We start from the raw sequence: 26,776 nt of genomic DNA, 5'->3' as shown, positions 1-26,776 counted from the left end.
ATCATCGATGGGGGGGGGGGGGAGTTTCCGATTTGCTGACTTTTAATGGGGGGAGGGTTTGGATAATGCTTATGTCATCAACCACCCTTTATGAAAATATGAGTTAGGATTCAGAGGGCCAGAGCTGATGACGAAATTTTGCTGACAAGTGGGGGGGGGGGGGTGGTGGTCAGCGGTTTGCTGACTTTTGCTGACATGGGGGGAGGGGGTCAAAAATGGCTAAAATTTTGCTTACGTAATACTTGAACGGCCCCTAATCGGGAACCACTACTACGACTAAGCCAGACATGCACCTCTTCCATATCTCTCTGCGGAACTTCTAACGAATTGGTACATGCTGGAATGTGTGTGCGCATTGAGAACCTTTCGTGAAGTTGGTTTCAGTGTAATGTTTGTTATGTGTAGTGCTGCCATCTGCCACCAATTTTTCTAACTATGCATGAAGTGCAATGATTGAATAGACAGTATACTGTTGTAGGCCTGTTGCTCTCTGCGGATCGGGAATTACTGATACAAAAGCGGGGAACTTTTAACATTGTCTATATGGGAGAAATTTTGGTTACAAAAAGATTTCATACGCGGGTTGTCAGTTTATCCGTCACCCGATTAAGCGGGGCCGCCTCTATTACATACGTAATATTTGAGTTTAAATATTTGTGATTTTCAAAGAACATTGCGGAAGAATTTTGTCTATAATTTCAAGATCTGCATGTGCTTCATTTACGGGTATCACGTGGTATCGGAAATATTTATTGTCACCGTAAAATGAATGATTGATTACCTGCGTGACTTTTCATTGACCTTAATTAAAACTCTGGAACACTCATGCTTGAGAATGAAACTGCTGAAATGTCAAAGTAAAACAACCGATCCTTAATTCTTATCCATGATTTCTACTTCCGCCACGTCAAGCATTTATTATCCCCTGTCTTATCTCCTTGATCTCGCACGGCTTAAGCACTTACAAAGAAGCCCATACACATATATATATATATTCGTAGACCTGTATAGTATGTAATTGCAAGGAGTGCGTACGATAATAAATGGCGAAAGAGAGAGAGGAACGGACCTGTTCGATGACGGATTCCAAAGGTTGACCTTTTTTGACCTGCTCTTCCGTGAGGCCCATTTCATTCCGGCAGGTCTCTGATAATAAATTTTCGTTGACATCTAGACCCCTCGGCTTCACTGTATGTGTCTGTGCTGCCACCACCTGAAAGACAAGAAAAAAAAATTAATGGAGTCAGCCTTGTTTTTTAATAGCAGGTGAAGAGTACTCCATAAAATTTTATGAAACATCTGGAAGCATTTCATTGCTTCAACTAATTTTTTTTTTTCAATACTTTTTACTGCGTAATCCTAGACGTCAGTTTTTAGACCACCAGATATATATGTAGATGATCCATTGAATGCCATTTTCTAATTGCATTAATCAAATGTTTATCTACGACTTGCGTACTATGAGTTATGCAGGGCCGTAACTAGGATTTTTAATGGGGGGGGGGCATGATTTAGCCACCCCACCACTGTAAAATTCGATTATGTTTTTAATGGTATTTTTGTTTTCCACCTGGGAAGAGAGGTTGCCCCCCCCCCCCCCCAGTCCCAGTTCTAAGTTATGAGACCTTCAAACACGGCTTTGTGGATTTAATAGTAATTAGTAGGGCTCGGATTTCTATGATTACACATTTTTTTTATGCTTTTGCATATTTCGCTATTTTTACGTGATAAAGCATTTTTTCATGATTTTAAATAATTTTCATGCATTTTTTTATGATTTCAAATAACTTTCAGGCATTTTTTTTATTTTAAAAACTTGGGCATATTTTCATATTTTAGAGAATTATTTTGCATATTTCAGCAGAACAATGTGGAGTGTGATTCACCCCCCCCCCCAACTCACTCTACCCTGCTTCATTTCCCACAACTGGCAATTTTTCGATGAAATTAGCAACAATTGGCAAATTTTATTTGTGTGTTTATATATAGCTTTAGACCATAATTTTCCAAACTTTTCCTTCCATCCTCACACCTCAAGCCAACCCAAAGGATCCTACACTAAACCCCAAGCTTCTACTACCCCCTGGACCTTTCCATCACCCCCCGGGGGGCGATATTGTCCATTTTGGAAAACACTGGTTTAGACAATGATTGGTGATTTCCGTAATTTTCTCGAGGTAATATGGTCAGCCTATTCATAAAGGAATACTTTTAGGTTTTTACGGCATGCTTTAAGTTTTTTAAAGACACAAACGCATATTGTATGGGTTTTCTGTTTCTTTCAGTTTTTAGGTCATAAAAATCCTAGCCCTAGTGATGAGATACCTTCAACAAATGAACCGGACATAACACACGAAGGAAAAAGAAAGAAGCTTTACAGGTGGATATCCTTATAACTGAGTGGAACAGTTATAAGGATATTCAAAAACCTGCGATATATTGTCGTTATATCGAGTATGAAGTTTTTGAAACAATGGTATGAAATGTATCTAAATAACTTAGGTGCTGACGTCAAATAATTGGGGTCAATTTCACCCCAATATAAATAAATACAAAAGCTTGTGTTACTCCCAGGCACTGAGCTATAAGGAAACCTTATAGCTCAGTGCCCTCAGGTGAAGTCTTCGTATATGCTTTATACATTCTAAACCCACGACGACAAATGTGGCCCATGACTTGAAACCAAACTTTTAAAAAAATAGGCATTGTTTGGTTTTTTTTTTTTATGTGATATGATCAACCCCCTTAACGTACAGGTGTACGTTATAGGTACTATAGGGCATATAGTAATAAATATACTAGGGAGTATTTTTGAAGTTACCAGAGCTTAAAAAAAAAAAAAGAGGAGAAAGATTCAACGATATTCTAATCATACCACAGTTAAAAGCAATAAATTGTGTTTCTAGGTACCTACTGAACTTGACAAAGCTGGATTACAACCACCCGAAAGTTAGAAGTTTTTGGAAGATGGAAAACCCACGTGCAATCACAGCATACAAAACTACCACTGTTGCTGCTTAGCAAAGCTGCATTAAGAGTTCTTTCAAGCGGCTTTGGTTGCTTAGTGCCCTAGTCAGTCATTTGTGAAGTAGGGCCTACCCGATGCAGTCAGTTGCCTTGCTTGGTACCGCTTCCTAGTAAAAACTACAACTAGTTCTGGAAATTTTTTTCTACAATAATTAGAGTATGCTTTATCGTTTTAGGCCAAAGGAGAGTCCCAGGGGCAAAGCAGCCCGCGTTTACGGTATCAAGAGACAACTTCCATTTCTACAAGAGAGAGGCTCTTTCCATTTTAACTTTTGGTGTAAAGACTTTCCTTTCCTCCATCCTTGAAATATATATATATATGCCGGTGTGTCAGGTAGGTACCGTTCATTGTGAATTCATACGGCATGCTGGTCCACTTTCTTAGAGACCTCGAAGGGGAGATTCATCCCTCTCGAGGAAGAAACAAGATGATTGAGTAGTATGTGTACATCCTCCAAGGTTTGTAGATTTCCAACATGAATTCGGATCTCAGAACGGAAGGCACCGTATCGTGTGCCTACCTGCCCGGTACCAGGTGCCCTGCCAGTATCGAATATACACATGTGTATATATATATATATGTACACGTACCTTTTCACTTTCATCTGTGGAATGAGGTCAAGTCCCTCGCAGCGAGCAACCTGTCAGGTGTAAAAATATCTGGGTGCAACGCTGGAGGCCGAATTTGAGGGTGAATTTTTTTTTTCATGCGTATATTACGTACATCTTTGTAACATCTATTTTTTTCCCATTCTATGGGGGCCCCCTTTACTCTCTTCACACTCTGTGAACCATCCGTAACAACCTGCACGACTGGAAGGTTAGCCAATAGCTTCCCGAATCAATTATGGTTTGCATGTGCGTACGAAAATGCTCTCTCTCTGTATTATACTCAGTGTTTTTGCTCTATTGTTTTCATTTTTTTTTTCTTTTTTTTCTGAAACTGTAGACATTTATTTGTTTGCAGTCAAAAATAAGAAAAACAAACAAAAGGCCTCGTATAGTGTAACAGGTCATTTACGGAAAGAATAGACACAACCCCCCCCCCCCAACGGGTTAATTCATTGGAAAATCGTACGATTGTTTCTCATGTTGCATTAGAAACGTACGATTTCATCGGAATGCAATATCAGTATGTCATAGAGTGATTTTATGTTAATCCAATATATAAATTTTTATATTTTGTTTTGGGTGATCTTAACATTAGATAAGAGGGTAATAAAAGAGACTCTTGGTAACTATCGAGATGTGAATGTGACTTCAATATGCGTTAGACGTATTTATGGGGATAATAGAAAAGAGCTCAAAGGGACATCACCAAACCGAACATGTACGCTATATTTCATAATCTTCGATTGTAGATTTCGTTCCATCACGTTGTCGTTGATAACGTCTCAACATTTAAAAATTGCTATTTCGTGATTGTTCCCACGCTATACGCAAGGCCATCTTAACAGCATCATTACGACACTTTCCATACTATGCAAAGTCACCGGTAAAAGAGATTAATTTAGGGAAATTTATTAAACTTACCAAAATGCTTAGCGATTATGTATAATAACCGGTTTTATCACACTTTTCACGTAACATGCACAACAAAAACATTTTAAACGCAATTTTCTCAGACTGCAGTTTTAGAACTTGTTCGTATAAGCAGGGTTGATAAAATATTTTTTTTTTCAAGAAAATAAAATAAATTAGATATTTCAATTTTAAATCGTATTTTTTTAAATTTAAGTTCAATATTTAGATTTTTTTTATTTCAAGTTTGAAATAGTAACTTATTAGAGATATTAAATAGTTTTCGCACATAACGGTTATAGTTATCATTTTTACTTATAGAGCGCTAAAAATATTTCTAAAAGCAACTAAATACCTCATTTAACATACCAATGAAATCTAAGCACAAATCATTCTATGTTTAAAACAGCAATAAAATTTGAGCTCTATAAAGAATCAAAAAGCACATATAGTCATGACATTCTGTAACTTAATATTCTTGATTTAATATGAAATTTAATGTAATTTAATTTATTTTTAAATCAAATAGCTTTATAAAATATTGCTGGGACGCCATAAACTTTTCTCTGAAAAGAACCACCTTCAATGATCAAAAGCGTTAAGTAAGAGCTGCGAAAAAATTTCTCTACGTCGTAGCACAATTAAAAAGGCATGAAGGGGAAAAAATTGGAGTAGGCGCTGTGACATAGATACGGTCGCAAGTATTGACGTGAATACGCTCTTTGAGCCTACCTTTTGCGTGGTAGGTACTGACATAATGGAATTTGTATCATCGGATTTGTCCCTGGAATAGCTAACAGACTATATCAATGTTCAAGATATACAGAAGACTGGATGTTGTGAAGATATTTATTATTTAGATGTTAATTTTTCAAGGAAGGAAAAAACTCATCTCCGCCTCTACCGGGAGTCGAACCCGGGTCCCTCGATTGCCGGACGAGTGCTCTGACCACTAAGCTACAGAGGAGATAGAGATTTTCCTTCGCTAGAGCGTATATGTGGCGAACGGAACCGTGCAATGGACGGTGAACCGATCAGCTAATAGCTCATGGACGACGAGCCACCAGATGGCTATATATATGACATGAATGTCGCTCTCCACTTGTTAATACAAGATATACAGAAGACTGGATGTTGTGAAGATATTTATTATTTTGTATATCTTGTATTAACAAGTGGAGAGCGACATTCATGTCATATATATCAATGTTGTTTGTTTGCGTTGTAAACTTCTCGAGATATAGTGTAAAACAATTTCGTTGCAAATGCGGGCCGCGTGCCTGGTGCCCAGACCGGAAGATGCAATAAAACCCTTAGGATTCATGTTCCATATTTTAATAGACGATACCATTGTCTTTTATTTGCGTTGTGGACCTCCTGAGACAGCGTAAAACTATTTCATTACGAATACGGGCCGCGGATTTGGTGCTAAGACCGGAAGAGGCACAGTCGAATCCCGTTTTAACGAATATCGTTGTAGCGGAAAAATCTCGTTTTAACGAACACTTTTCTAATCCCCCCAGATAAGGTTTACATGGGAATAACGCAAAAAACCTGCAATTCCTTCATAACAAAATTTCGTTATTACAAAGTGATTTCTACAGTCTCTTGGAGTTCGTTATAACGGAATTCGACTGTTTCAAAATCAGAGTAGCATCATTGGAATTGTTTCAAAAGTGCCTATCAGACGACATCATTTATCTTCTGTTTGAGTTGTGAATGACTTGGCCCAAGCCACTCACAACGGATTTAACGGCGGGCGCATCGGGCGCGCGCTCAAGGCCACGACTTCTAAAGGGCCCAAAAAAAAAAAGAAGAAAAACCCAAACTTCACACTTTTTTCTAATTTAAGGGGACCCAATACTTTCTTTTGCGCTTGGGGGGGGGGGGGCTCGACCGACTTTAATTCACCACCTATATGCCATTTTTATCCCATTCCAGGGATAAAACTTTATTTATACTCTTTCTTTAGCAACTTCACATTTTCCATGGGAAAGAAAGTTATTGGAAGAGACTCTATAGGCGCCTCTTTCTCTGACTTCTCCAATTTTCTGAGAAAAACTGAATTAATTCTATCAATCTGGTTCTTCACTCAAAAACAAATACTTTCATCACATTTGTTTGAATATTAAATTAATGTATAAATAATTGAAATGTGAACGCCTTCCTAACTCCTGTTTTACACCACGAGTAAAAAATATATTATTCAAAATTGCTTGAAATACAAAATTATCTGATTTAAATCATAGTGATTTTTTTTTTAAATTATGTAAAATATGAAAAAAAAAAATCAACATTTTTTTTTTCAAAATACATCGGTCAATTGCTAAATCTGCGATTTATTTGATGTCAGGTACACACCGGACTGATACGATAAGCGATACAACCTGCAACTCGATACGAATTGTTTAAACACCTGAATTTCAGGTTGAATATTACACCTGAATGTTTCAGCTCTTGTGTTTTTTCCCCCTAGTAGCCCTAATTCAAAAACCATTAATAAAGCCGCAAGTTCCTAACTTATACCCATGCAATTTTCGCTCACAAAAACATTTTTGTTTTCGTGCTCCATCACCCTTTCAGTTTGCACGATGAGTTTGGAATCAAGTCGCATGTGAATGTATACATATGTTTATGCGTTTGAACGTGACTCTCCCCCCCCCCCCACTTTACATTATTTACATAGTGTTTGAGCGTCACCTGGATCAAATTATCTCTGAGAACAACACTATAAGAAAATCTTCCTCCATATAGATAAGAGAAAAGCCGAACAGCACTCGTCACACGATTGAAAATCCGATTATTTCCGGAAAAAAAGAAGACAAGTATATTTCCACTCGCATCACATCATATCGATACTCCGTAGTCCTGAGAAAATACCCGGATGTCACACATCAAGTGATTAACTAGTGACTTGGGGACATTTATTTTCATTCCACAACTGCACTAACATCTCGTGAAATGAAAGAAGAAAAAAACCTTCTTTGAAAAAAAAAAAAGTAATAAATGCGATGAAAGATTCCCAGGCATTGTTCTCTTTCCGCCATCTCGTCACGATTCTCTGCGCAGTATTTCACCAGTTAAGGACCAGGCAGGCCCCGAGGTTTGTTATTTGCGTGCTCGCAGGGCCTCTATCACTTGTTGTTCATTCATTCTCATGTAATGCCCAGTAGGTGCACAGAAAGAGTAACGAATGATAATAATAGAAAAAAAAGAAGAAAATCGTTACGTTCCAGTGCTTCCTCTGCACGTGTAACGACCGCAAAGCCGATATCAAGCAACTACATAGTGCACTCACCTGATCAACTGAAAAAAAACCACATACAATGCTAATAACTCTGTACCGAGAACGGACGGAACACGCACGCAACGTGCTTACCGATACACGTTTTTTTAAGTGCTTCAATTTTAAAACGTACTATATCTGTAATTTTTGTATTCGTTGGTTTTTATAGTCATCAGTGGCGTACGCAGGATTGATCTTTGGAGGGAGGCACAAAAATTTTCTTCCCGAGGAATTTTGAGTTACTACCTTTCAAAAAGCATTTAAATTAACAGAAATTGGTTGAAATAGCGCATAAAAGTCTCCTCTTTCGATACATTAATTTCGTTTTCATTTGTGTTCGACTTGCGGGGGGGGGGGGCCTCTAGGCGTACGCCTCTGATAGTCACCTCTATACATTTACACAGTAGACACCGCTTATTAAAACCACTGATAATGTTATCATTCAGATGTTGTTGACTTCATTTTCACAATGTACGGAACGAACTAATATCGTAACATGGGAAAAAAAATCGTGAAAAGTTATCAGGACTTCGGTTTATGTTATCAATTTTTTTCGCCAAAAGTTTTTTTTCTTAACACATATTTGGAAGCTAAGGATGAACCAGACTTACTTTCCTCTATAAATTATCGTTATCAATCCAAAAGACCATGTAGGAGTTCAGGTCTCCCTTATTGACCAAAATTCCTGTACTCAGGTTCACAATGTTATTTATAATCGGGCCGTAATAGCCTTTATGATCCACGTACGTATAGCGCTTCGTTTGCAATTTCTTTCCTGTAGTGAAGGCATGTGCAAAGTAGAAGAAAAGTTCCTTTCTTTACTTAATTGGTCAGTTTCGTTCAACTGATCACATTTACAGACTAGGCAGGAAGACTTCCATAAGGAAATCTATGGAATGTACCATATACATTATGTGATTACGTGATTCGTAATACACATTTTATAGGTTCACAACACGTACACGCACATTCCGGCACGTACCAGTTCGTTATAAATTCCGTAGAGGAATGTGTACGAGGTGCATGTACGGTTAAGTAGTAGTAGTAATAGTCTTAAATACAATAGAAATTTTTTTTTTGTATTAATAAAATAGTATATCCATCATGATAATGCAATTTAAAAGAAAATTGCGATTTAAACACAGCTGGAGGTTTTTATATTAAACACAATCACTTGATGTCTCATTTTTCAAGTTTTGCCTAGAGAAGAAAGAAAACCACGTGTTGACGAGAAAAAAAAGGAGGAGGGAAAAATAAATAGAACTGTCTTGGTATTTCCTCATTTGCTTTCTTTTCTTCGAGTCATTAGTTTTTATCTTCTTTTTTTCCCATTAATTAAAAGAGGAAATTTCTCTTCAAAGTACACTTCCAGTCAAAATGAATTTTCAAAAGTCAAAATAAAATTTAACAATACATGATTTATTCATTCGCCGTCAATCAACTGCTTTTACAAGGGTACAACAGTATCGATTGCTTAGGGAAGTCGAGTTTGATAAAGCCAGGAGTTAGCTCCAGGTTTGGGCGACATAATAGAAGAAGTGTCAAACCAGAGGTAAAGAGAAAAATAGAATTGTAGAGAAATTCAGAAAAAAATATTTTGTCTTGTAAAATTCAAATCATGGATGTGCATTTAATTGAATGATTGAGAATAAACAATTTCAAACGAAACAGCAAAACTCTGGCCATATCGCTGTAGTGCAATTTACTGCCAATAATGAGATGGATTGGAAATGAAGGCGTTGTCTATTGGTGGTGGCCTCAAGCTCGTCAGGGAAAATATCTCATCTATATCTTCCCTTATCTGGTTTGAACCTGGGACCGTGACAACAACCTTAACAGCGATAGACGAGCAGCTTTCCACTACTCCAATCGGATATATTGAGAAGAAACTGGGATTTTTGATTCATTTTATCTAGCTGAAAACACAGTTTCACAGATTCACACAGTTTCGAGGGTCGTTTCAACGGTGCGGCTTGTACGCAGAAGGGGAGCCGAAGCGATGTTTCGCACGAGTAAGAATTTCATCTCCAGCTGTCCTTAAAAAAGGTATCGGTAAAAGTATTCTCCCAAACTTTCAGTCTTCCTAACCTTTTTCGTATAATAGCCATTTTCGATTTAACACATTTACAGAAAAGTATTTTTCCCATCGCCCACTTGCTGCTACGTCAACCTATAGGATCCCATGTTGTATCTGTAGCTTTAATCATCCTTCTGGTTCATTCCATCACATCCCTCCCCAAGGGACAATATCACCCACTTTAGGAAACACTGCTCTATCTCAGAGGTCTTCAACCTTCTTCGTGAGCACTGCCTGAATGAATGAACGCCAGGGTCTCTGCCACCGGACTTATCCCGTTGCCGAGATCTCTTCCAGCCCAGCTTCGTGGCAGAGTCCGTGAGCACTGCCTGTACACATCATCAAAAAGAAGAGAACCTTTACAGCAAGTTTAGCATAAAAATACATCAAATAAGGATGGTTGTAACCCTTGAATGCAATTTGTACAATGTGTTTAATTGGAATGTTGGTCAGAGCTCGCGAGCACGAAATTTGACACGAGCATCAAGCACTCTGGGTGCTTCAGGGGGCACCGTGGTGCTCGCAAGCAACGGGTTAAAGATGCCTGATTTAGATGAACAGCTGTTGCAGCCTTTACGTCTGTTTCGTTCACAGATACAGATTACAATGCCATCCAAAGAAAGTAATGAAACCATCGTATATAAGAAAAATATTCAGCTATTTTTTGTTTTTACGGCAGTATTTGAATTGGTGACGTGAATTTTGGTGCGAACGGGATATTCTCACGCAGTTTTCTTTTAATAATTTTGCGGATCGGCAAAAAATAAATAATTTTGGAAAACCGAAAATAGTTAAATAATTTCATAGAATGGCAAAAATTAGAGAAATAATTTACGGACAGGCAAAAAATAAACATTGATTATAATTTGTAGGCAGGCAAAAAAGTGAATAAATAAGAAAAATAATTTTCGGACCTGCAAAAGATAATTAACTAAGAAAAATGATTTGCAGACGCTGGAAAAAATAAGAAAAATGAACTCAGAGAGTGTTCCTTACGGTCAAACGGACAATATTTTTGTGTACGTGAGGGCCTTTATTTTTCTTTTGTATCCCTTTTTGTTTGTTATTATCCAGCAATGGCGTGATATGTGTGTGTTTCTTGCAATAAAAATAATTGTTTTTGAACTGCAAAAAATAAGTGAATATGAAATAGAAAAATAATTTCCGGTCCTGTAAAAAACTATTAAACGAGCAGAATAATTTGCGGGTTGATTAAAAATAAATAAATAGTAGAAAAATTTACGGACCGGCGAAAGATAATAAAAAAAAAGAGTTTTGGACAGGGAGGGACCTACAAGAAATAAATAAATAGGAGGAATAGTTTCCTCGGCCAGATCGGCTGACGGCAAGAAACGAAAATAGTTACCAATTTAAGAAAGTATTTTATTCTATTAAATCTGAAACTTTATGTAGCGTCTGCATAGACTGCCTGCTAATTTGTTAAGCTCAGCAGTATTTTTTTGTTGCATTCTTGAGATTTCGACTGGCAACTCATATCACGGACTATACATCCAATCTGTTTATGCTATATAAGTTATAAGTACGGTACCCCTCGTATATTTCGGCTCTGGAAACCCAGCGATGAAAATTTCCAGAGAAGACCTGGGGGAAAACATTCAGTGACAGACTCGTCATCGTGGAAATTACCTCTGCGTTGCTCGGATTCTCAAATTATGTAAATGTTTTGGAATTGGATATGGAAGTTGAGGACTTCATTGGACATATTACCTTCACTTGTTGGGAATATGGCCAAGAGGTAAACTCTGGAAAAAACCTTGTTTTTTCATATTATCCATTGGGATATACCTCGAATCATTTTTTTCTCCCTTTAACAACGCTTCAAAGTATTTTTTAATTATTATCCGTATTTCAGAATTCATCATAATACAGGCCTCAGAAAAAATCACTGAAGCGTAGTATGTCCATACTCAGTCCACTTACTCAGTAAAAGACTCTTTTAAAAGTCCTTGTGAAATACATTTACATAATTTGAGAATCCGAGCAACGCAGAGGTAATTTCCACGATGACGAGTGTGTCACTGAATGTTTTTCCCAGGTCTCCTTGAAATCTTCATCGCTGGGTTTCAAAAGCCGAAATATACGAGGGGTACCGTACTTATAACTTGTATAGTATAAACACAGACTGGATGTATAGTCCGCGATATGAGTTGCCAGTCGAAATCTAAGGAATGCAACAAAAAAATACTGCTCAGCTTTTGCCATAATTTTCACCGAAAGTTGAATCAATCTAGTACTTACATAAACTAGTGGCTAAGCATAGGTATTATTATATGCGCATGCGCGCGTAGGATTAGTTGGCTAAATTTACGAAAAAGGCAGTATTTTTTCCCATTTCCAACTACTGAGGATTATAAACATAAAAAGAAATACTTATATCTTCAGTCATTTGACTATAAGTTATATTATCAGCTGCTTGACTGAATACACCCCCCCCCCCTAACGGCAGCGTAGGGCAAAACTCAAGAATCTGCTACACCAAAGCTATGCTATGCAGAAATTCTTATGAAAGTCTTGCTGCTGTAAGCTCGCATTTTTCATATAAGCCGGCTTATGTTTGCGCATTGGCGTGATTTACCACATTCTACTAATACTAATGTTTTTGTTTACTTCGGAGGAAAAAATTGTCGAAGAAGAAGAAGAGAGAATATAGAAAAAGATGCTGTATTTTCAAAACACACCGTTGTTAAAAAAACAAGAAAATAAACCAATTTTTTTTCAAATTTCTTAGAAATACGGGACAAAATTTAATGAAATTGGGTATTGTTGCAAAGCAATTGTCTGGGCAGATAGCAATTTATACCATTTTACGAAAAATTTTTGCCATTACCTTTCAGGGGGATTCAAATAACTGCTCCATACTCCTTTGGGGGCGTGGATGTCTGAAAAACAAATGACCAGTGCAAACAAGGGAACCAGCTTGTGTGAGATTTATCACCAATACTTCAAATACAGATAATCAAAATACGTTGCCAAAAGCCTGTACGCGAAGGGGTTAAAATGTGACCACTATCATGAATTATTCACTAAACTATATATGTGCTTATGAACATATTCATACCACCCATGCTCTAGACCAGCGGTTCTCAACCTTTTCTGACTCGCGGAGCACTTTTCAATGTATAATTTCTATGGCGGAGCCCTGTTCAACTCGAGGAGCCCTTTTTAGTATATTAGCCTCTGTTTTCTTTGTTTATCAAATTTATTGATTTATTTTATTATCCTCGAGTGGCCGCGGAGCCCTCGGTGCTCCGCATTGAGAACCGCTGCTCTAGACGTAACTCTATTTTTAAGCGTATCACCCGGCAGCCATTTACAATAGATGAGATACACAATCGAAATTCACTTCTTCATTTATTGCAGAGACCTCTTTCTCGTAATGAAGACGTATCTTGTGAAGGTTCAGAGAATTGTAATGGGAAAAATTGTGTACATAAAAAAAGTGCAGAGGGAAAAAGCGAAGGTTGGAGAGATCCAAATCACGGGATGGTGAAATAGAGAGGACGAGACAGAGAGAGGAGATGGAGGGTGCTCGTCAAGGTCGGGAGAGAATTCGTTATTGCCTAGTCTCTCTCTCTCACTGTGGAACATGTCGTCGTCTACTGAATCTTAAACAACAAAAAAATCCCTTCCCCCCCCCGTACCACAGTACATCAGGATTTACAGAGACAACAGGTAGTTCTTTCAACTCGCACACACACTCTATCTCTCCCCGCACATGCAAACTGTCCTCGCCCCTCCCTAACGAAACTCGACAAGAACTCCATGTCTGTTGTATTAAAAAAATGCCCTCTCCCCGTACCTGGCACAATTACGCGTCCGAGAATAGGGCAAGGGAAGCAGCACAGTCGTGCGTGAGATGAGTGTTCGAGTCTCGTCTCACGTTTTGTACGAGTCGAGATTCGTGACGATGAGTGAGGACTGACGTGCGTTGCACAGCCCTCACTCGAACTACCGCCAGCAGGTGTCACAGTCATGTAGTGGGTTGACGTGAAACGCTATTATTGTTATTATAATATCACTGCTGTTACTAATAATATAATAAAAATGAATCCAGATGCCAATCATGGAATGGTGACCCATGGCTACTTACGTGGCGGCTGACGATACGATACCATTTTGTTTTGCTTCCCCCCGATTCAAATTACTCTTGTCCAGTGCAGTGGTTCTCAACCTGTGACCATATGGTCACCCCTTGTGCCTGGAATTAAGGGGGGTATAGGTAAAAGGGGAGTCACGACGACGACGACGGGGGGGGGGGTATTAAAGGGGGGCTACAGAAAGCTTTCAAAAAGCAAAAATGTGAGAAATCAAATTTCCAAGTAAAATATGATCGGAAAAAACGTCCATCTTCAGAATCCAACAGAGCTGCCCTTTGAACCTGGACCATCTTTACGTATGGATTCCATTGAGCATGGAGTTCTCATGCCAATAGGAGGCCTACATGATGGAATCTAGTATTATGATCTATGCGAGTGAGTATGCAAACATGTAAACTGTTACTCCCAGCCAGGTATTCCCAGAACATCCCTTTGCCCGGAGACCCTATGTATAAATAAAGCACATAGAAGCTTAATGTGTCAACTTTATCTGAATCTTGTCTATCGGACAGTGACGATGTATTCCAGCCACATTCACAAGCCTCAGCGGCGGCGGCTGCTTCCGACATGCCTGCCGCTACGAAAAGTGTAGTAGACTACGCTTTACTTTCAAGAACGGACCCTACATATAGAATACCTCCCATCCCTGAGTAAGAAAGCTCACCGAACTCCCCAGAGTAGGAGTGGATTCGAAACTCAAACTATCATTTTTTCCCATTAATTCCTAGAGTACTTTCACGCGACTGCCTTAGTAATCCGATTTCACTACTGACTTAAAAAATAGTGTACTTAATTAGACTAGTTAATTAATTGTACTCAAGTAAAGTTTAACTTAAGTAAGTTTAACTTTTTTGAATAAAATTGAATTCAATCCTTAATAAAAAGTTGTCGAAAATCAAAGACTAATCAATATACAAATCAAGGTTTCGGACAGTATAAGTTGGTAAAGACAAGAGTATTTACCATATTGTCCAAAACCCTCCGCCACATAACCATACAAAAAAATATATCTAACCGGCCAAAATTAAAACAATACGATGTATCGGTGAATACTTGATTTTTTTTCTATACTGATCAAATAAAATAAAACCTGTTTAAGACCGGAATTACACTGTAAAAGTTTGTTAAAATCCCTTTCATAAAACTTGAAAAATCCAGCCAATAAAGCTTATAAGTTACATTTAAGCAAATGCAACCCATAATCTTATTGGTTAAATTTTTCAAATTTTATCAAAGGGATTTTACAAAACTTTTATAGTGTAATGCTGGTTTTAAGCCGGGATTACACAATAAAAGTTTTATAAAAGTTCTATTATAAAACTTGAAAAATACAACTAATAAGCTTATTGGTTATATTCGAAGAAATGAAACCGAAAAGCTTATTAGTTGCGTTTGTCACGTTTTACAGTTCTATAAAATAACTTTTATAAAATTTTCACAGTGTAATACTGGCCTTAGGAAGGTAGTACACTATAAAAGTTTGACAAAAGTTTTTTTCATAGAACTTGAAAAATACAACGAATAAGCGTATCGGTTACATTCGAGCGAATGTAACTAACATGCTTATTGGTTAAAATTTTCAGGTTTTATAAAAGAACTTTTATCAGTGTAATCCCGACATTGAACTTATATTAAAGGTGCATTAATTAACTCCACACATTTGATTTGAAGTCACATTTTCTATCGAACAATTCTTCTTACTAAATAAGCCGGAGACGTATACTTCTTGAGATTAGTGATGTACGTCTTATATAAAGTCCTCGGCCCGTGGTGGTCCATGGAACTAATTATGGACCAAAGTCATCGGCAAACATCCGTTTTATGCAAATTTCTCATTCTTAGGATTTCCTCGTCAGTAAATAATTCTTTTTAAATCCATATATTTAATGTGACCCGAATCTTAAGCATTACAGGTAATGGGACATGATCACTAACTGCTTGATAAGCTTAATTCAGTGACCAAGCCACCATAAACGGCATTATTATGCAAATTTAAAAACGAGGAAGCTCTACGCGCTACGCTAATTCTTTTTTATTTTAAACATTTTTTTTATAGTCACAATAGACAGCATAAACATAATGAACCTCATTACCTGACACTAGAACAAATTATTATTATCATTATTATGAGGTTCTACCGGTTTTGGTTTCTTGACACGGAAACTCTTAACGCCATCGAACGATAAAAAAAATAAAAATAGAAAAGTACTCGTTTTTTTACAATTTTGCGTTGGCATTTTCACAAGATGCTGAAGAAATGTTACGATTGATTACTACTTTTTTTTACTATTACTTTAACATTGTCAAAGAGTTTTTTCTTTTCTTTTATCATTGCAAACTTTTTTTCTTATTTTGACAATGTAAAGTTTTTCTCTTATTTTAACATTGTAAAATAAATTTTTTCCTTTTATTTTAACATTGTAAAAGAGGTTTTTTCTTTTCTCTTAACATTATAAAAAAGAGTTTATTATTCTTCGAGAATTTCAAACACAAATGTGTTCGTAAATATGATGTTGCAGTGAATGAGATAAATCGGATATTATGCATAATAACCGGTTATTATTCATGATCATCAATCATCTCTTCAAGTTTGATAAATTTATCACTTTTACCGGTGATTATGCATACACCCAAGAACCGTTGGTAAATTTCATGAATGTTGAAAAAATATCACTTTTATCGGTGCGTAATACCCAAGCGTCGTTGATTTTTTTGTTGAAATGGTTAAATGTGAATTTATTATATCGGGGTAGAATCATAAAATTTGTTAAATACAAGTTTGTTATATCGAGGTCCGATTTCCGAATTTATCAACCATGAGTTAATTATTTCAAGGGTATTCGTTGAATCAGAGTTCATTATAACCGGCTCAGATTCTGGCTCACAAGTACGGTCATAATGAATCTTATCACAGCAACGAGGGACCAATTTATCGTACTTACGTATATGAAATGGCGATCGCGTATAATAACCGGCAAATGTGATAAATTCAGTACGATTTACCATATTTATCAGCGACGTTTGGGTATTATGCATAATCGCTGGTAGAAGTGATAAATTTAGGGAAATTTATCAAACTTACCAAAATGATCGGCAATTACGCATAATAACCAGATTTATCGCATTTACCGTAAAAAAGGCACAGTGTAAATACATTTAAAAAAAAGGGTACAGGAAGAACAAGGCGAAAAAGGGATGTACGCTTCACAGAGAAGACATGCAAGAAGATACCGTTGGACATCTCATCATCTCTCTTCTTTTTTTTATATAAAAAAAAGAGCTACAAGATAAAATGAGAGAGAGAGAGAGAGAGAAGAAAAAGACCAGCTGTTGAATTCGCAAACATACAAAACTTTGATAACGAGGAAAGATATTTGTTTGTACACTGGTCGTGTGGCATCAAGTGACGTCATTGTTAGATATTTCTTATATTAGTGACTGAGACCTGACGCACCTGCTGCTTTTTTTTTCCCCACACTTTCTTGTGAATACCTACTTTTTGGTTATTCACAAAAAAAAGAGGCCTTTATTACAAAAGAAGAAAAAAAAAATCGTGATTATAACAAGTAGGTGTTACAACGTCTGTCTGATGATGGTCGTTAAAACTAGAGCGCGAACGCCTTTTTCTCACTCACACTTTTATTGTGACTATTTGTAGAGGGTTAAAAGGCTGGCCGAGATTACATTTTAAAAGTTTTTTGAAAGATCTTTTACAGAAACTTGAAAAAAACAGCAGCAACCAATATGCCTATTGGCTACATTCGCTTGAATGTAAATTCTATTTTATTAATAAATGCCATGTTTTTAATTTCTCTCATTCCCGAAAACCTCGACTTAGAGGAAGAAAACTTCGATTTAAGGGAAAATTTTAACATTAAAATATCAAAAATGTTCTGGGGCTGAGTGAAAACTTATCGGAAACGTATCGGAGTTCGACTTAAACTAGAAATTTCTTTAATTCTATTTATGTACAGCCAAACCTCTTTCCCGAAAAACTCTATATCTCGAAAAAGAAAAAAATTTCTGCATTCACTGTATTGAATTAATGCATTTTCACCATTTTGCCTCGAAGTAATTCTCTAAAAACTCTCTATCTCGAAGGGCAAGCCACGATGGCAGTGAAAAGAAAACACTGTGTAAATGTGGCTTTTTTCTGTAGGTGAAAGAAACTGATAAAAAAGGATTATTCGTATTACAACCCATTGTGGATCTTGTCAATCATGGGCTGATATTATGATTGACATGGAGGGGGGGGGGGGAGTAGATGTAACGTGAATGATGATTGTTCAGCATCTCAAAAAAGTCAGCCAACAGGGAGTTCAAAATTGCTTCGGTTTGGAACAAAGTCATCTCAGTGAAGAAGGATCAGATCTGGTGGTTCACTCGAATTTCACCGATTCTCAGAACAATGTTGAAGGTGAAATTTCAAAACTTTAGAAATTTCATTTCCGGATTTTGTGGAAATGGACACACTACAAACTTGTAACACCTCAACTAATACCGAAATTATTACTGAATGTAAGGCCGACTCGGGCGATGAAAGTACAGCAAAAGATGATTCGTGGGAACCAGAAAATGTAACAGTGAAAAATGCTGATCTCGCTGTAAAAACTCTGCGTCATTTTCTGAAGAAAACTGAGGAGATAGGGTCCGAAATATTTGCAGCTGTGTTGCTAGTATAGATCAGCAGTTCCCAACCTTAAGAAGCCCGCGGTCCAGTTGATTTTTTTCTGAAAGTGAAACGCCCAGCGATGAATGATTTCCGGTCTGAAATTGTGGTTTTCTGTGACCGGAATTCTGATTTCCGGTCACAGAATCACAACTAGAGTGAAGGCGGGACTGGTGTCCCGGCGCTGGACCAGAGAGGAGCACCGAATTCACCCTCAGCTGTGACAGAAAATCAGCTACAAGATCAGCTTCGCGACCCATGAAACTGTTTGTTTTTCAAAATTAGTGAAACCAGTGAGGCAATAAGAGCATTTATAACAGGGCAGTAATAAGTGAATTTGTACGATCGATCTCGGAAGCCCCTGCGACCCATTATTTAAGAATCCCTGCTTTAACTGATTCTTTTATATTACACGGGGAGCGAAAATGAGTTCTTGACCCGGCTGATGAAGTATCTAGTTGCTGCCCTGCTCTGTTATACACTCGATTAACAGAAAATAAAATATGGCACATTTGGGGAGAGGTGAGACCATTCCCTGCAGAATAATACATGTTTCGACCAAAAAAAATCGTTCTGCCAGCGAGCTGGTAGAGAAACAAAATTTTCATATTAAAAAAACCGCTCTCTACACTAGTGAGTGTTGTTCAACCTTTTTACAAGCGAAAATGGAGAAATAATTGGGCTGGTGAAAAATAAATAAATGGGGGGAAAACAATTTGTGGATCAACGCAAAAATAAATAAATAAGAATATATAATAATTTGAGGACCGCAAAAAATAAATACCGTAAACAAGAGCAATAATTTGCGACCCGGTGAAAACAAATAAATAAGAAAGATAGTTTACAGACCAAAAAAAAAATAAATAAATTGGAGAAATAATCTAGGAATCAGCGAGAAAATAATCGTGTATGAAAAGTAGTTTGCGGACCAGCAAAAAGTAAATAAATGGGGCAAATAATTTGTGGACCAGCAAAAAAAAAAAAAAAACTAACAATAATCAAGGGAAATAATTTCAGGACCGGTAGAAAAATAAATAAACTAGAGGAATAAAAAACGGGAGAAATCTAAAATTATGTAGCGACTATATATTGGATGAAATGGTCCGCGGACTAGCGATTGAAGAACATTATAACAAAGATAAGATCTGTCTTTTTTTTTTTTTTAATGCCCTCAAGAACTTGATATCCTGCTCATATTTTTTCGAAACACTATGAAATTCGAGACGAGTGACCCTAAATGACCTTATACAGAGAAAAGACTAGCACGATTGGTCCTTTATAGTTCCCGGATTAAGATCCACAATAGATAAAATTCGGTTTGAGTGACTGACTGGTCACAGCATAATAATAAGTGGGTGTTTAGATAACAATAGCCAGCGAGGGATATAAAGTACAAAAGCAATGCAAAGCTATCACTTCGGGAAGGTGGGTTACTATTCAAAATTCATGATACCGCGATAACAGTATAACGACATGATAACACTATTCGTACACTTTCAGGCATAAGCGAGAGAATTCTAGATTGGAATTACAAAATGTACCATTTTCAGAATGACTGACCTGAAATCCCGAAACCACATCTGAGCATGATTTTATATGTACAGTTATTGCTCATTTATACATATATTGTCTGTACGAAGGTTTTTAGCAGCTGGCTGATGCGAAGATGAATTTTTGAAGGAGAGAAAATTCATCTGCCCTTGCGGACCGTACATGGACGGGTGGACCTAATTCAGTCCAAAGCTCACAATTGCTGACGCTGCCCCCACATGGCGATTTATCCGTATCTACTATAGCTGGTGTCGTGTCGTAACTCGTCAAGACGAGACAATCAATATATCGTGAAAAGGACGCAGAAATATCGCTATAAAAAATTGTCAAAGCAAAATATCGTATTAAATCAATTTTTATTTATCAGCAGATTATATCAAGGCACGAATGTCAAAACTTTGGTTCTGGACTCACGCCCCGTCGTCGACATTATAGAATTAGACATTAGCAAATACAGTACAACAAACTTGGTTATAACGACGTGAAAGGAACAGCAAAATGTCGGTATAACCGAGGTTTCGTTAAGGTAAGGTGTAATTTATTTACAATTGGCTCTCGCTATTCGAGGTCTTAATATTCGCTGTCTTCTTCCCGTTTATGACTGTTACTGGCACTTTCCTCACGTTTTTTCTAGTATCGGAACAAAATATGAATCGTATGTGTTAACGATGACTCTCCAGTACTTCTGGAAATTTTTCTTAAAGACTGAAGAAAGTGAAAAATTTGCAAGGAAAATTGGGCATATTGACTATGCATATGTGCATATGCATTTGCATACTTTGGCATTTTTTAGCAGTAGTGCATATAAATGCATAAAATCAAATAATTTTCGGCGAGTGCATATTTTAGAAGGTTTATTAAATAAGCTCAATCACTTTTTTTCATAATTTTTCAAATGAATATTGGTCATAATGTTTTCATAACGTAGGATTTTTTCCGCAGGTGGGATTTAGTGAATTAATAGATGTGTGTTTATAATTTCTTCCAAATATGAAATACTTTCATTGTAACGCTATTTCTGAGGATAGCATCAAAAGCGTTAAATGTTTTTAAAAAATAGCGTTGAAATTCTTTCGTTACTGAGCAGCCAAGTCTAACTAGAAATTAAAAATGCCTAACTAAAAAAAAATATGTAGAGCTTATTTGCAAATGCAGTATATATTATGAGTATAAGGGGATATTTTTTTTAAATAAAATAAAATGCACTGAGAAACAAAAAATATGCATTTTAAGAACATACTTGCATTTTTTTTTTGCATGATGATTTTTTTAACGTATATTTCCTCATTTTTTGTTTCATATTTTGGAATTTTAAATTTTTCAAAATTTTTAGGGCATATTTTCGGATTTTTAAGTGCATATTTCGCTAATTTTTTTTGTGCATATGATCCGGGCTCTACTTATAACTATAGCACAGCATATCATCCAGCCGTCAAACCGAAAGATACCCAGGCCACATCGTCATATGGCAATATCGGCTCATTGTCCACACGGACTGGATACCTCTGGCAATTTATTCATAAAAAAGCATACATTACAAAATATACATCCAGCCGCTTGATCAGGATACGATGCGAGCATTTAAGGCTCACTAAGCACGTTACTTAATTGTGATGATTGTGCATCCAACTCAAAGACGACTCAAGCAATAAATGAATTACACCATCGCTAATGCCATTCGTGTCACTGCTGTAGTTGTGGGAGCTATAAATATGGAATCAATCAATGGAAAAAAACTCTTGACTTAATTTGTGCCCGAACGCACTTCCATCTATACGATACCAATCGGAAAGGTTATATAAGACATTTTCACGTTAGGTTGATGAAGGACGGATCGATGGTAGGACATGGAGACGTAGAAGAAATCCAATAACTAATTAATTAGCAATCCAGATACATTGACAGAGGCGGGATTAATCGAGATAACTGCTTCTGATATTGAAGCCATATCCCCCATGAAGAAGTGGGAGACACAAGTTAACTATGAGCAACACAGTGGATGGGCTTCGCCAGTTTAAATTGTCATTGTATTATTGCATTGACAAAGAAATAACGCATGTTGATATAGATTCGCCACGTGTAGAAAACTTGGTAGATGAAGCATTGCTCCCAGGGCCGTCATTTCAACTTTTTCCAGGATGGGGGGGGGGGGGGAGAGAAAGAACATGTACTCAATGTATTTATAATTACACACACACACATACCATTTTTAGTGTATTTTCAAAAGCCAGGGGGACCTTTGCATTGCTAATATACTCCAACATATTTAATTAAATGAAGAAATTAGACAATAAGACATTACTGAAAATCAACGCAGAGAATCCCCCCCCCCACCGATGCTTCTTTGTATCGCAGGTGCACCCTGCTCTTTTCATTATATGCACACAAAACAAAACTTTATGGTTTTGGTTATTCGCGGATTTTCTGTGTTCGCGGGGGACTCTCGAAACGTAACCCCCGCGAATACCGAGGGCCGACTGTAGGTGAGATATTTTCATCTGGTCGTTCAAAAATTGGTTCGCCATTCCTCATGTTACACAGCAAAACGCGAATAATTCAGAATAGACCTCATAGTCACCGACTAATTAGTCCCCCATACTTATACAATGAAATGAACCATTATGACCTCGTAACCTTTCTGCAATATGTAACGAACGCTTTAATTTTAATTACTATCAGACGCTTTGAAGTTACCGTTACCAAGTAATTATGGACGAGATAACATTGTTTGTTCCTTTCTTTATCATCATATCCCCTATTTTTGGTTATCATCTATGGGTCCGGAACGGCTTTAAATTGATTTACTAGATTTAATTGACCATTATGAGGAAATATATTCATGGGAGTAATAAAGTATATAATACATACTGCCTTTTTTATGGAAAACATTGTAATAATTAATGTATGAAACCACAGCGGTTGAGGTACCGTTCGCTTCCGTCCGTTCGGCCAATCGGTAAATTTTACCAATAACGCACCACACACCTGAAAACAATGCGGAAAGAAACGGTTCCGATCGTTTGGTTTAATTGGGAGGCAAATTATTGCAGTGAAGTGATGCGAAGTGAAAAAAAAAACCAACTGAAAACAGGTAAATGGAATATACGTATTATAACTGAAAACGGTTTCCCGCTTCTTCCCCCCCCCCTCCCCATAGCAGCCAACCGTTACAAGAGTTGTTACCTTTTCTTTCCCTCGTATTTTTTGTTAGTTATCTCGTTAATTACTGAAGATAATAAGCGACGTCCTCTCAGCAGCAGCAGCAGCACAGAAATCTGTTCCGAGAGCTAGAATTTATCTGCTGCGAAATTCTACGCAGCAGACAGATACATAAGTAGGTAGGTACATATATAAAAATGGGCGGAAACTGGTCCGGTAATAACCTGGCTCTGGCGCGCGCAATGCGACATCACATTTAATATACGTGATGTGAAGTCAACAACCGAATTTCTGTGAAACCGGTTTTATTTTTCTTCTTAGATAATAATAAGAAAAAGGGTGGGGGGGGGGGGAGACGCGTCTTTTTCTCTCAAGACTGATCCGAGAAGAAGTTCCACGCAATTTTTTAAAGCTCAACGTTATTGTCTTTGCATATGTAAGAAATACGGAATGTGTGTGTGCGCCTGACAATATTATAGATTATACTACATACATGCCTAGTTCATGCAGCTTAATCGGATCACTTCAGGCTCGGGGTTTCTGATAACAATAACGATTGATAACTATTTCCGAAAAAATCCGGTTTATAAGTGCGATGACCATATCCCGTTTGGTCAAATGGGACAACTTTGTTTTTCTTTTCTACGTAACATGTTTCAAAATGTTAAATCATGCATTTTTTTTCAATTGTCCTTAAACAGGATTCAACCCATTTAAGCTGAAATACTTTTATTCATTCAGAAATTGTGAGGAGTGGGAATGGAACGGTCTAATGCAGTAGTTCTCAACCTTTGAAAGCCCTCGGCTCGGTTGATTTCATGTTCGTGAGTGAAAGGCCCGGCCATATATACTATTAATGAGAAATAAATGCGTAAAAATGGAACAATGAACCACTCACGGCCCAGTTTGACTTATGTCAGGGCCCGGTACCAGGCCGCGGCCCGGCGGTTGAGAAACACAGGTATAATGCGTAATACGAGTTATGATACTTTTTATAATGTCCGGTTCGTTCCATAGGTTCCCTTGTGTAAAAGTCTTCCGGCAGAGGAACTGTGAACGTGCTTAGTTGTGAAAATAACTGGCTATGAACTGAAGGAAGGGTCTTAACGGTCTTTTTTTTTTACCTTACGCATTCTTTCACTATAGGAAAGGAATTGCAAAGGCAGCGCTACACGTACATGGAATGATATTACTGCATGTGTGTATGGATGTACTACGACCTGATTTGGACATTGTGAACCTAACATGGAGATTTTCAACAGGGGAGCCTTCTGACCTCCTTTTCCAAGTAATAGTAAATATTTTCATATTCAGAGTCCACGAGATCTTGGATAAGAAAACAATTAACTCACTGGCGGAGGGGGTTCGCTGGACTTCGTCTTATTGGGACAACGGGTTCGTGGAACTCGGAAGGTTAAGATCTTCTAGTTAAATATATACACTCGTAGACAGCTCTTGAATAATTTTGTTGGGAGTCCTTGCATTATTCTTGTACAATACTAATTCAAGGAATGATATACAGGTCAAGTTTTTTTCTTCATTTAGGTGAAAATACTTGAAGTTCAAGCAGGAACTCAAGGGATCAGCAAACTTTGAAAAATGTATATTTTTCGTGGGGTTCTTAACCTTCTGTATTGTACAGACTCATTTTGTCAATACAACGAAAGCCACGAACCCCTTTATCGAATAGTATTCAGCACATAATAATGTGAAAAAACAATGTTAAAATTATTTTCTCAAACAAGCTCATGACTCCCCCCCCCCCCCCCCCAGAACCTCTCTAAGGACACTCAAAGGGTCCACGGACTATAAACTAACGGACAAGCTCAATATGCTGTTTCTTTCCCTTCTTTTCAGCGATTTGTTTTAATTCAAATACCATTTCAGCGAATACTACACTTAGAAACGTGACCTCAGAAGAGACAACTCTCTTTAATTGAGATTTTTAACACGGGGTTATCAAATTAAAAAGTTAATTTTTATATTTTGATAACTATACAACCCCTTAAAGAATGAATGACGTATAAGGTCTAAACGTTATTTGGATACGTTTTCAAATTGGAAGAATGACTCTGGATCAGCGGTTCGCCAGTAATTTGCAGCCAGGGGAATTGAGTAATCCCCCTGTACAGTGCATATAGTACCGCGTTCACAGAGCAATTACTATCATTATAAGCGAGTCGCATGCTTTTGTTTTTCTTTTTCTACCCAATAACCCTGCTTAAGCAAAGTTTGATTGATTGAAACATGGGTTTTATATAAGAATTAATATTATTTTTTTTTTAACTTGTAGAATGAGAGTTAAAAGTTAAAATATGCCTTTAAAGGTTTTACGGGCCGAAATTTGTGTACCCATGAACAGAGAAGGCCGTCTTAAAATCATTATAAGCCATTGGTGGAGATACGGGGGGCATTATCCCCCCCCCCCAGCTTCAAAGGTGGAGTCGACTCATCTAATGTATATATAATTGACATCGTCATGATCGTGCCCTCTCCCAGACTTCCAAGTCGATGTCCGCTATATTATAGGCCAACTGGGGCAAGTGATTTTTCTGAAGTCCCTTCCCTACCAGGCTACAAATACCCCGCACGCTAATTTACATACTTACTTTTTAAAAATTCAACCAAATCTAAATATCACGAGATGACATTCTGTACCTGAGGGCCATCGGGCCGGGCGCGGCCCCCATGCGTTAAGACGGTATTGCCCACGACCCACTTATGGACTTAATGAAGGCAGTCGGAGATAGTCCAGACAAAAGTTTGGCGAAAAGATTAAGGGCTGCAAGATGATATATATTGGCATATTCTTTTATTAAGTTCGAATAGCATTTTAATAGATCACTATTACGAAAATTCTGTAGACAAAATTCACTTAAATCAGCACATGGAAGGGGGTGTTTAACAGGCAGCTATAAAGAGGGGTATAGTGTATATATAACAGGTACCGTATACATATAGTAATTTTAAGCGTTTTTAAATTTGCAACCACTGATTGCAAATTGCTCTCTCAGTTCTGTCCAAGGTAATTTTTCTTTCAGAACACATTTTGTGCTCTCTCTCTCTCTTATGCAGTCGATTGTATCGCAGAAAAAGAAAACAAAGGTGATAGGAACTATTCATCTACTAGTATCCATGTTATGCGCCGTGTATAACGAGATGTGATCCCGATTCTTCGATAACCCGCATATCCACAACATCACAGGCTCTATTGCTTTTGTCTATAAACTTAACAAGTCCATTATCAGTAGATCGGGAAGTCGGGAATAATTATATACGTATGGCGATGATATAGTCAAGGCATCATTAAGTTCTTCTTTCTCAAGAGTCTCGTGTCCACGACGTGTGACAGTGACTTTTTTTACTAT

At 37.4% G+C, this 26,776-nt stretch overlaps 1 protein-coding gene across 2 annotated transcripts in view; it reads right to left on the bottom strand.

The window, feature by feature from the left end:
- fus (epithelial splicing regulatory protein fusilli) overlaps positions 1-26,776 on the bottom strand; it is a 91,259-nt gene that overhangs the window by 52,999 nt on the left and 11,484 nt on the right. For both annotated transcript variants that reach the window (XM_089241318.1, XM_089241319.1), the window contains exon 2: positions 1,070-1,213. In XM_089241318.1, coding sequence (XP_089097444.1) covers positions 1,070-1,213 — 144 coding nt within the window. The remainder of the gene's footprint in view (positions 1-1,069; positions 1,214-26,776) is intronic.

Source organism: Pholcus phalangioides, unplaced genomic scaffold, assembly GCF_987345545.1.
Source record: "Pholcus phalangioides strain wild (caught in Gottingen) unplaced genomic scaffold, Ppha-v1.0 ptg000013l_1, whole genome shotgun sequence".
Lineage (NCBI taxonomy): Eukaryota > Metazoa > Arthropoda > Arachnida > Araneae > Pholcidae > Pholcus > Pholcus phalangioides.
This window is presented reverse-complemented; position numbering and strand designations above follow the sequence as displayed.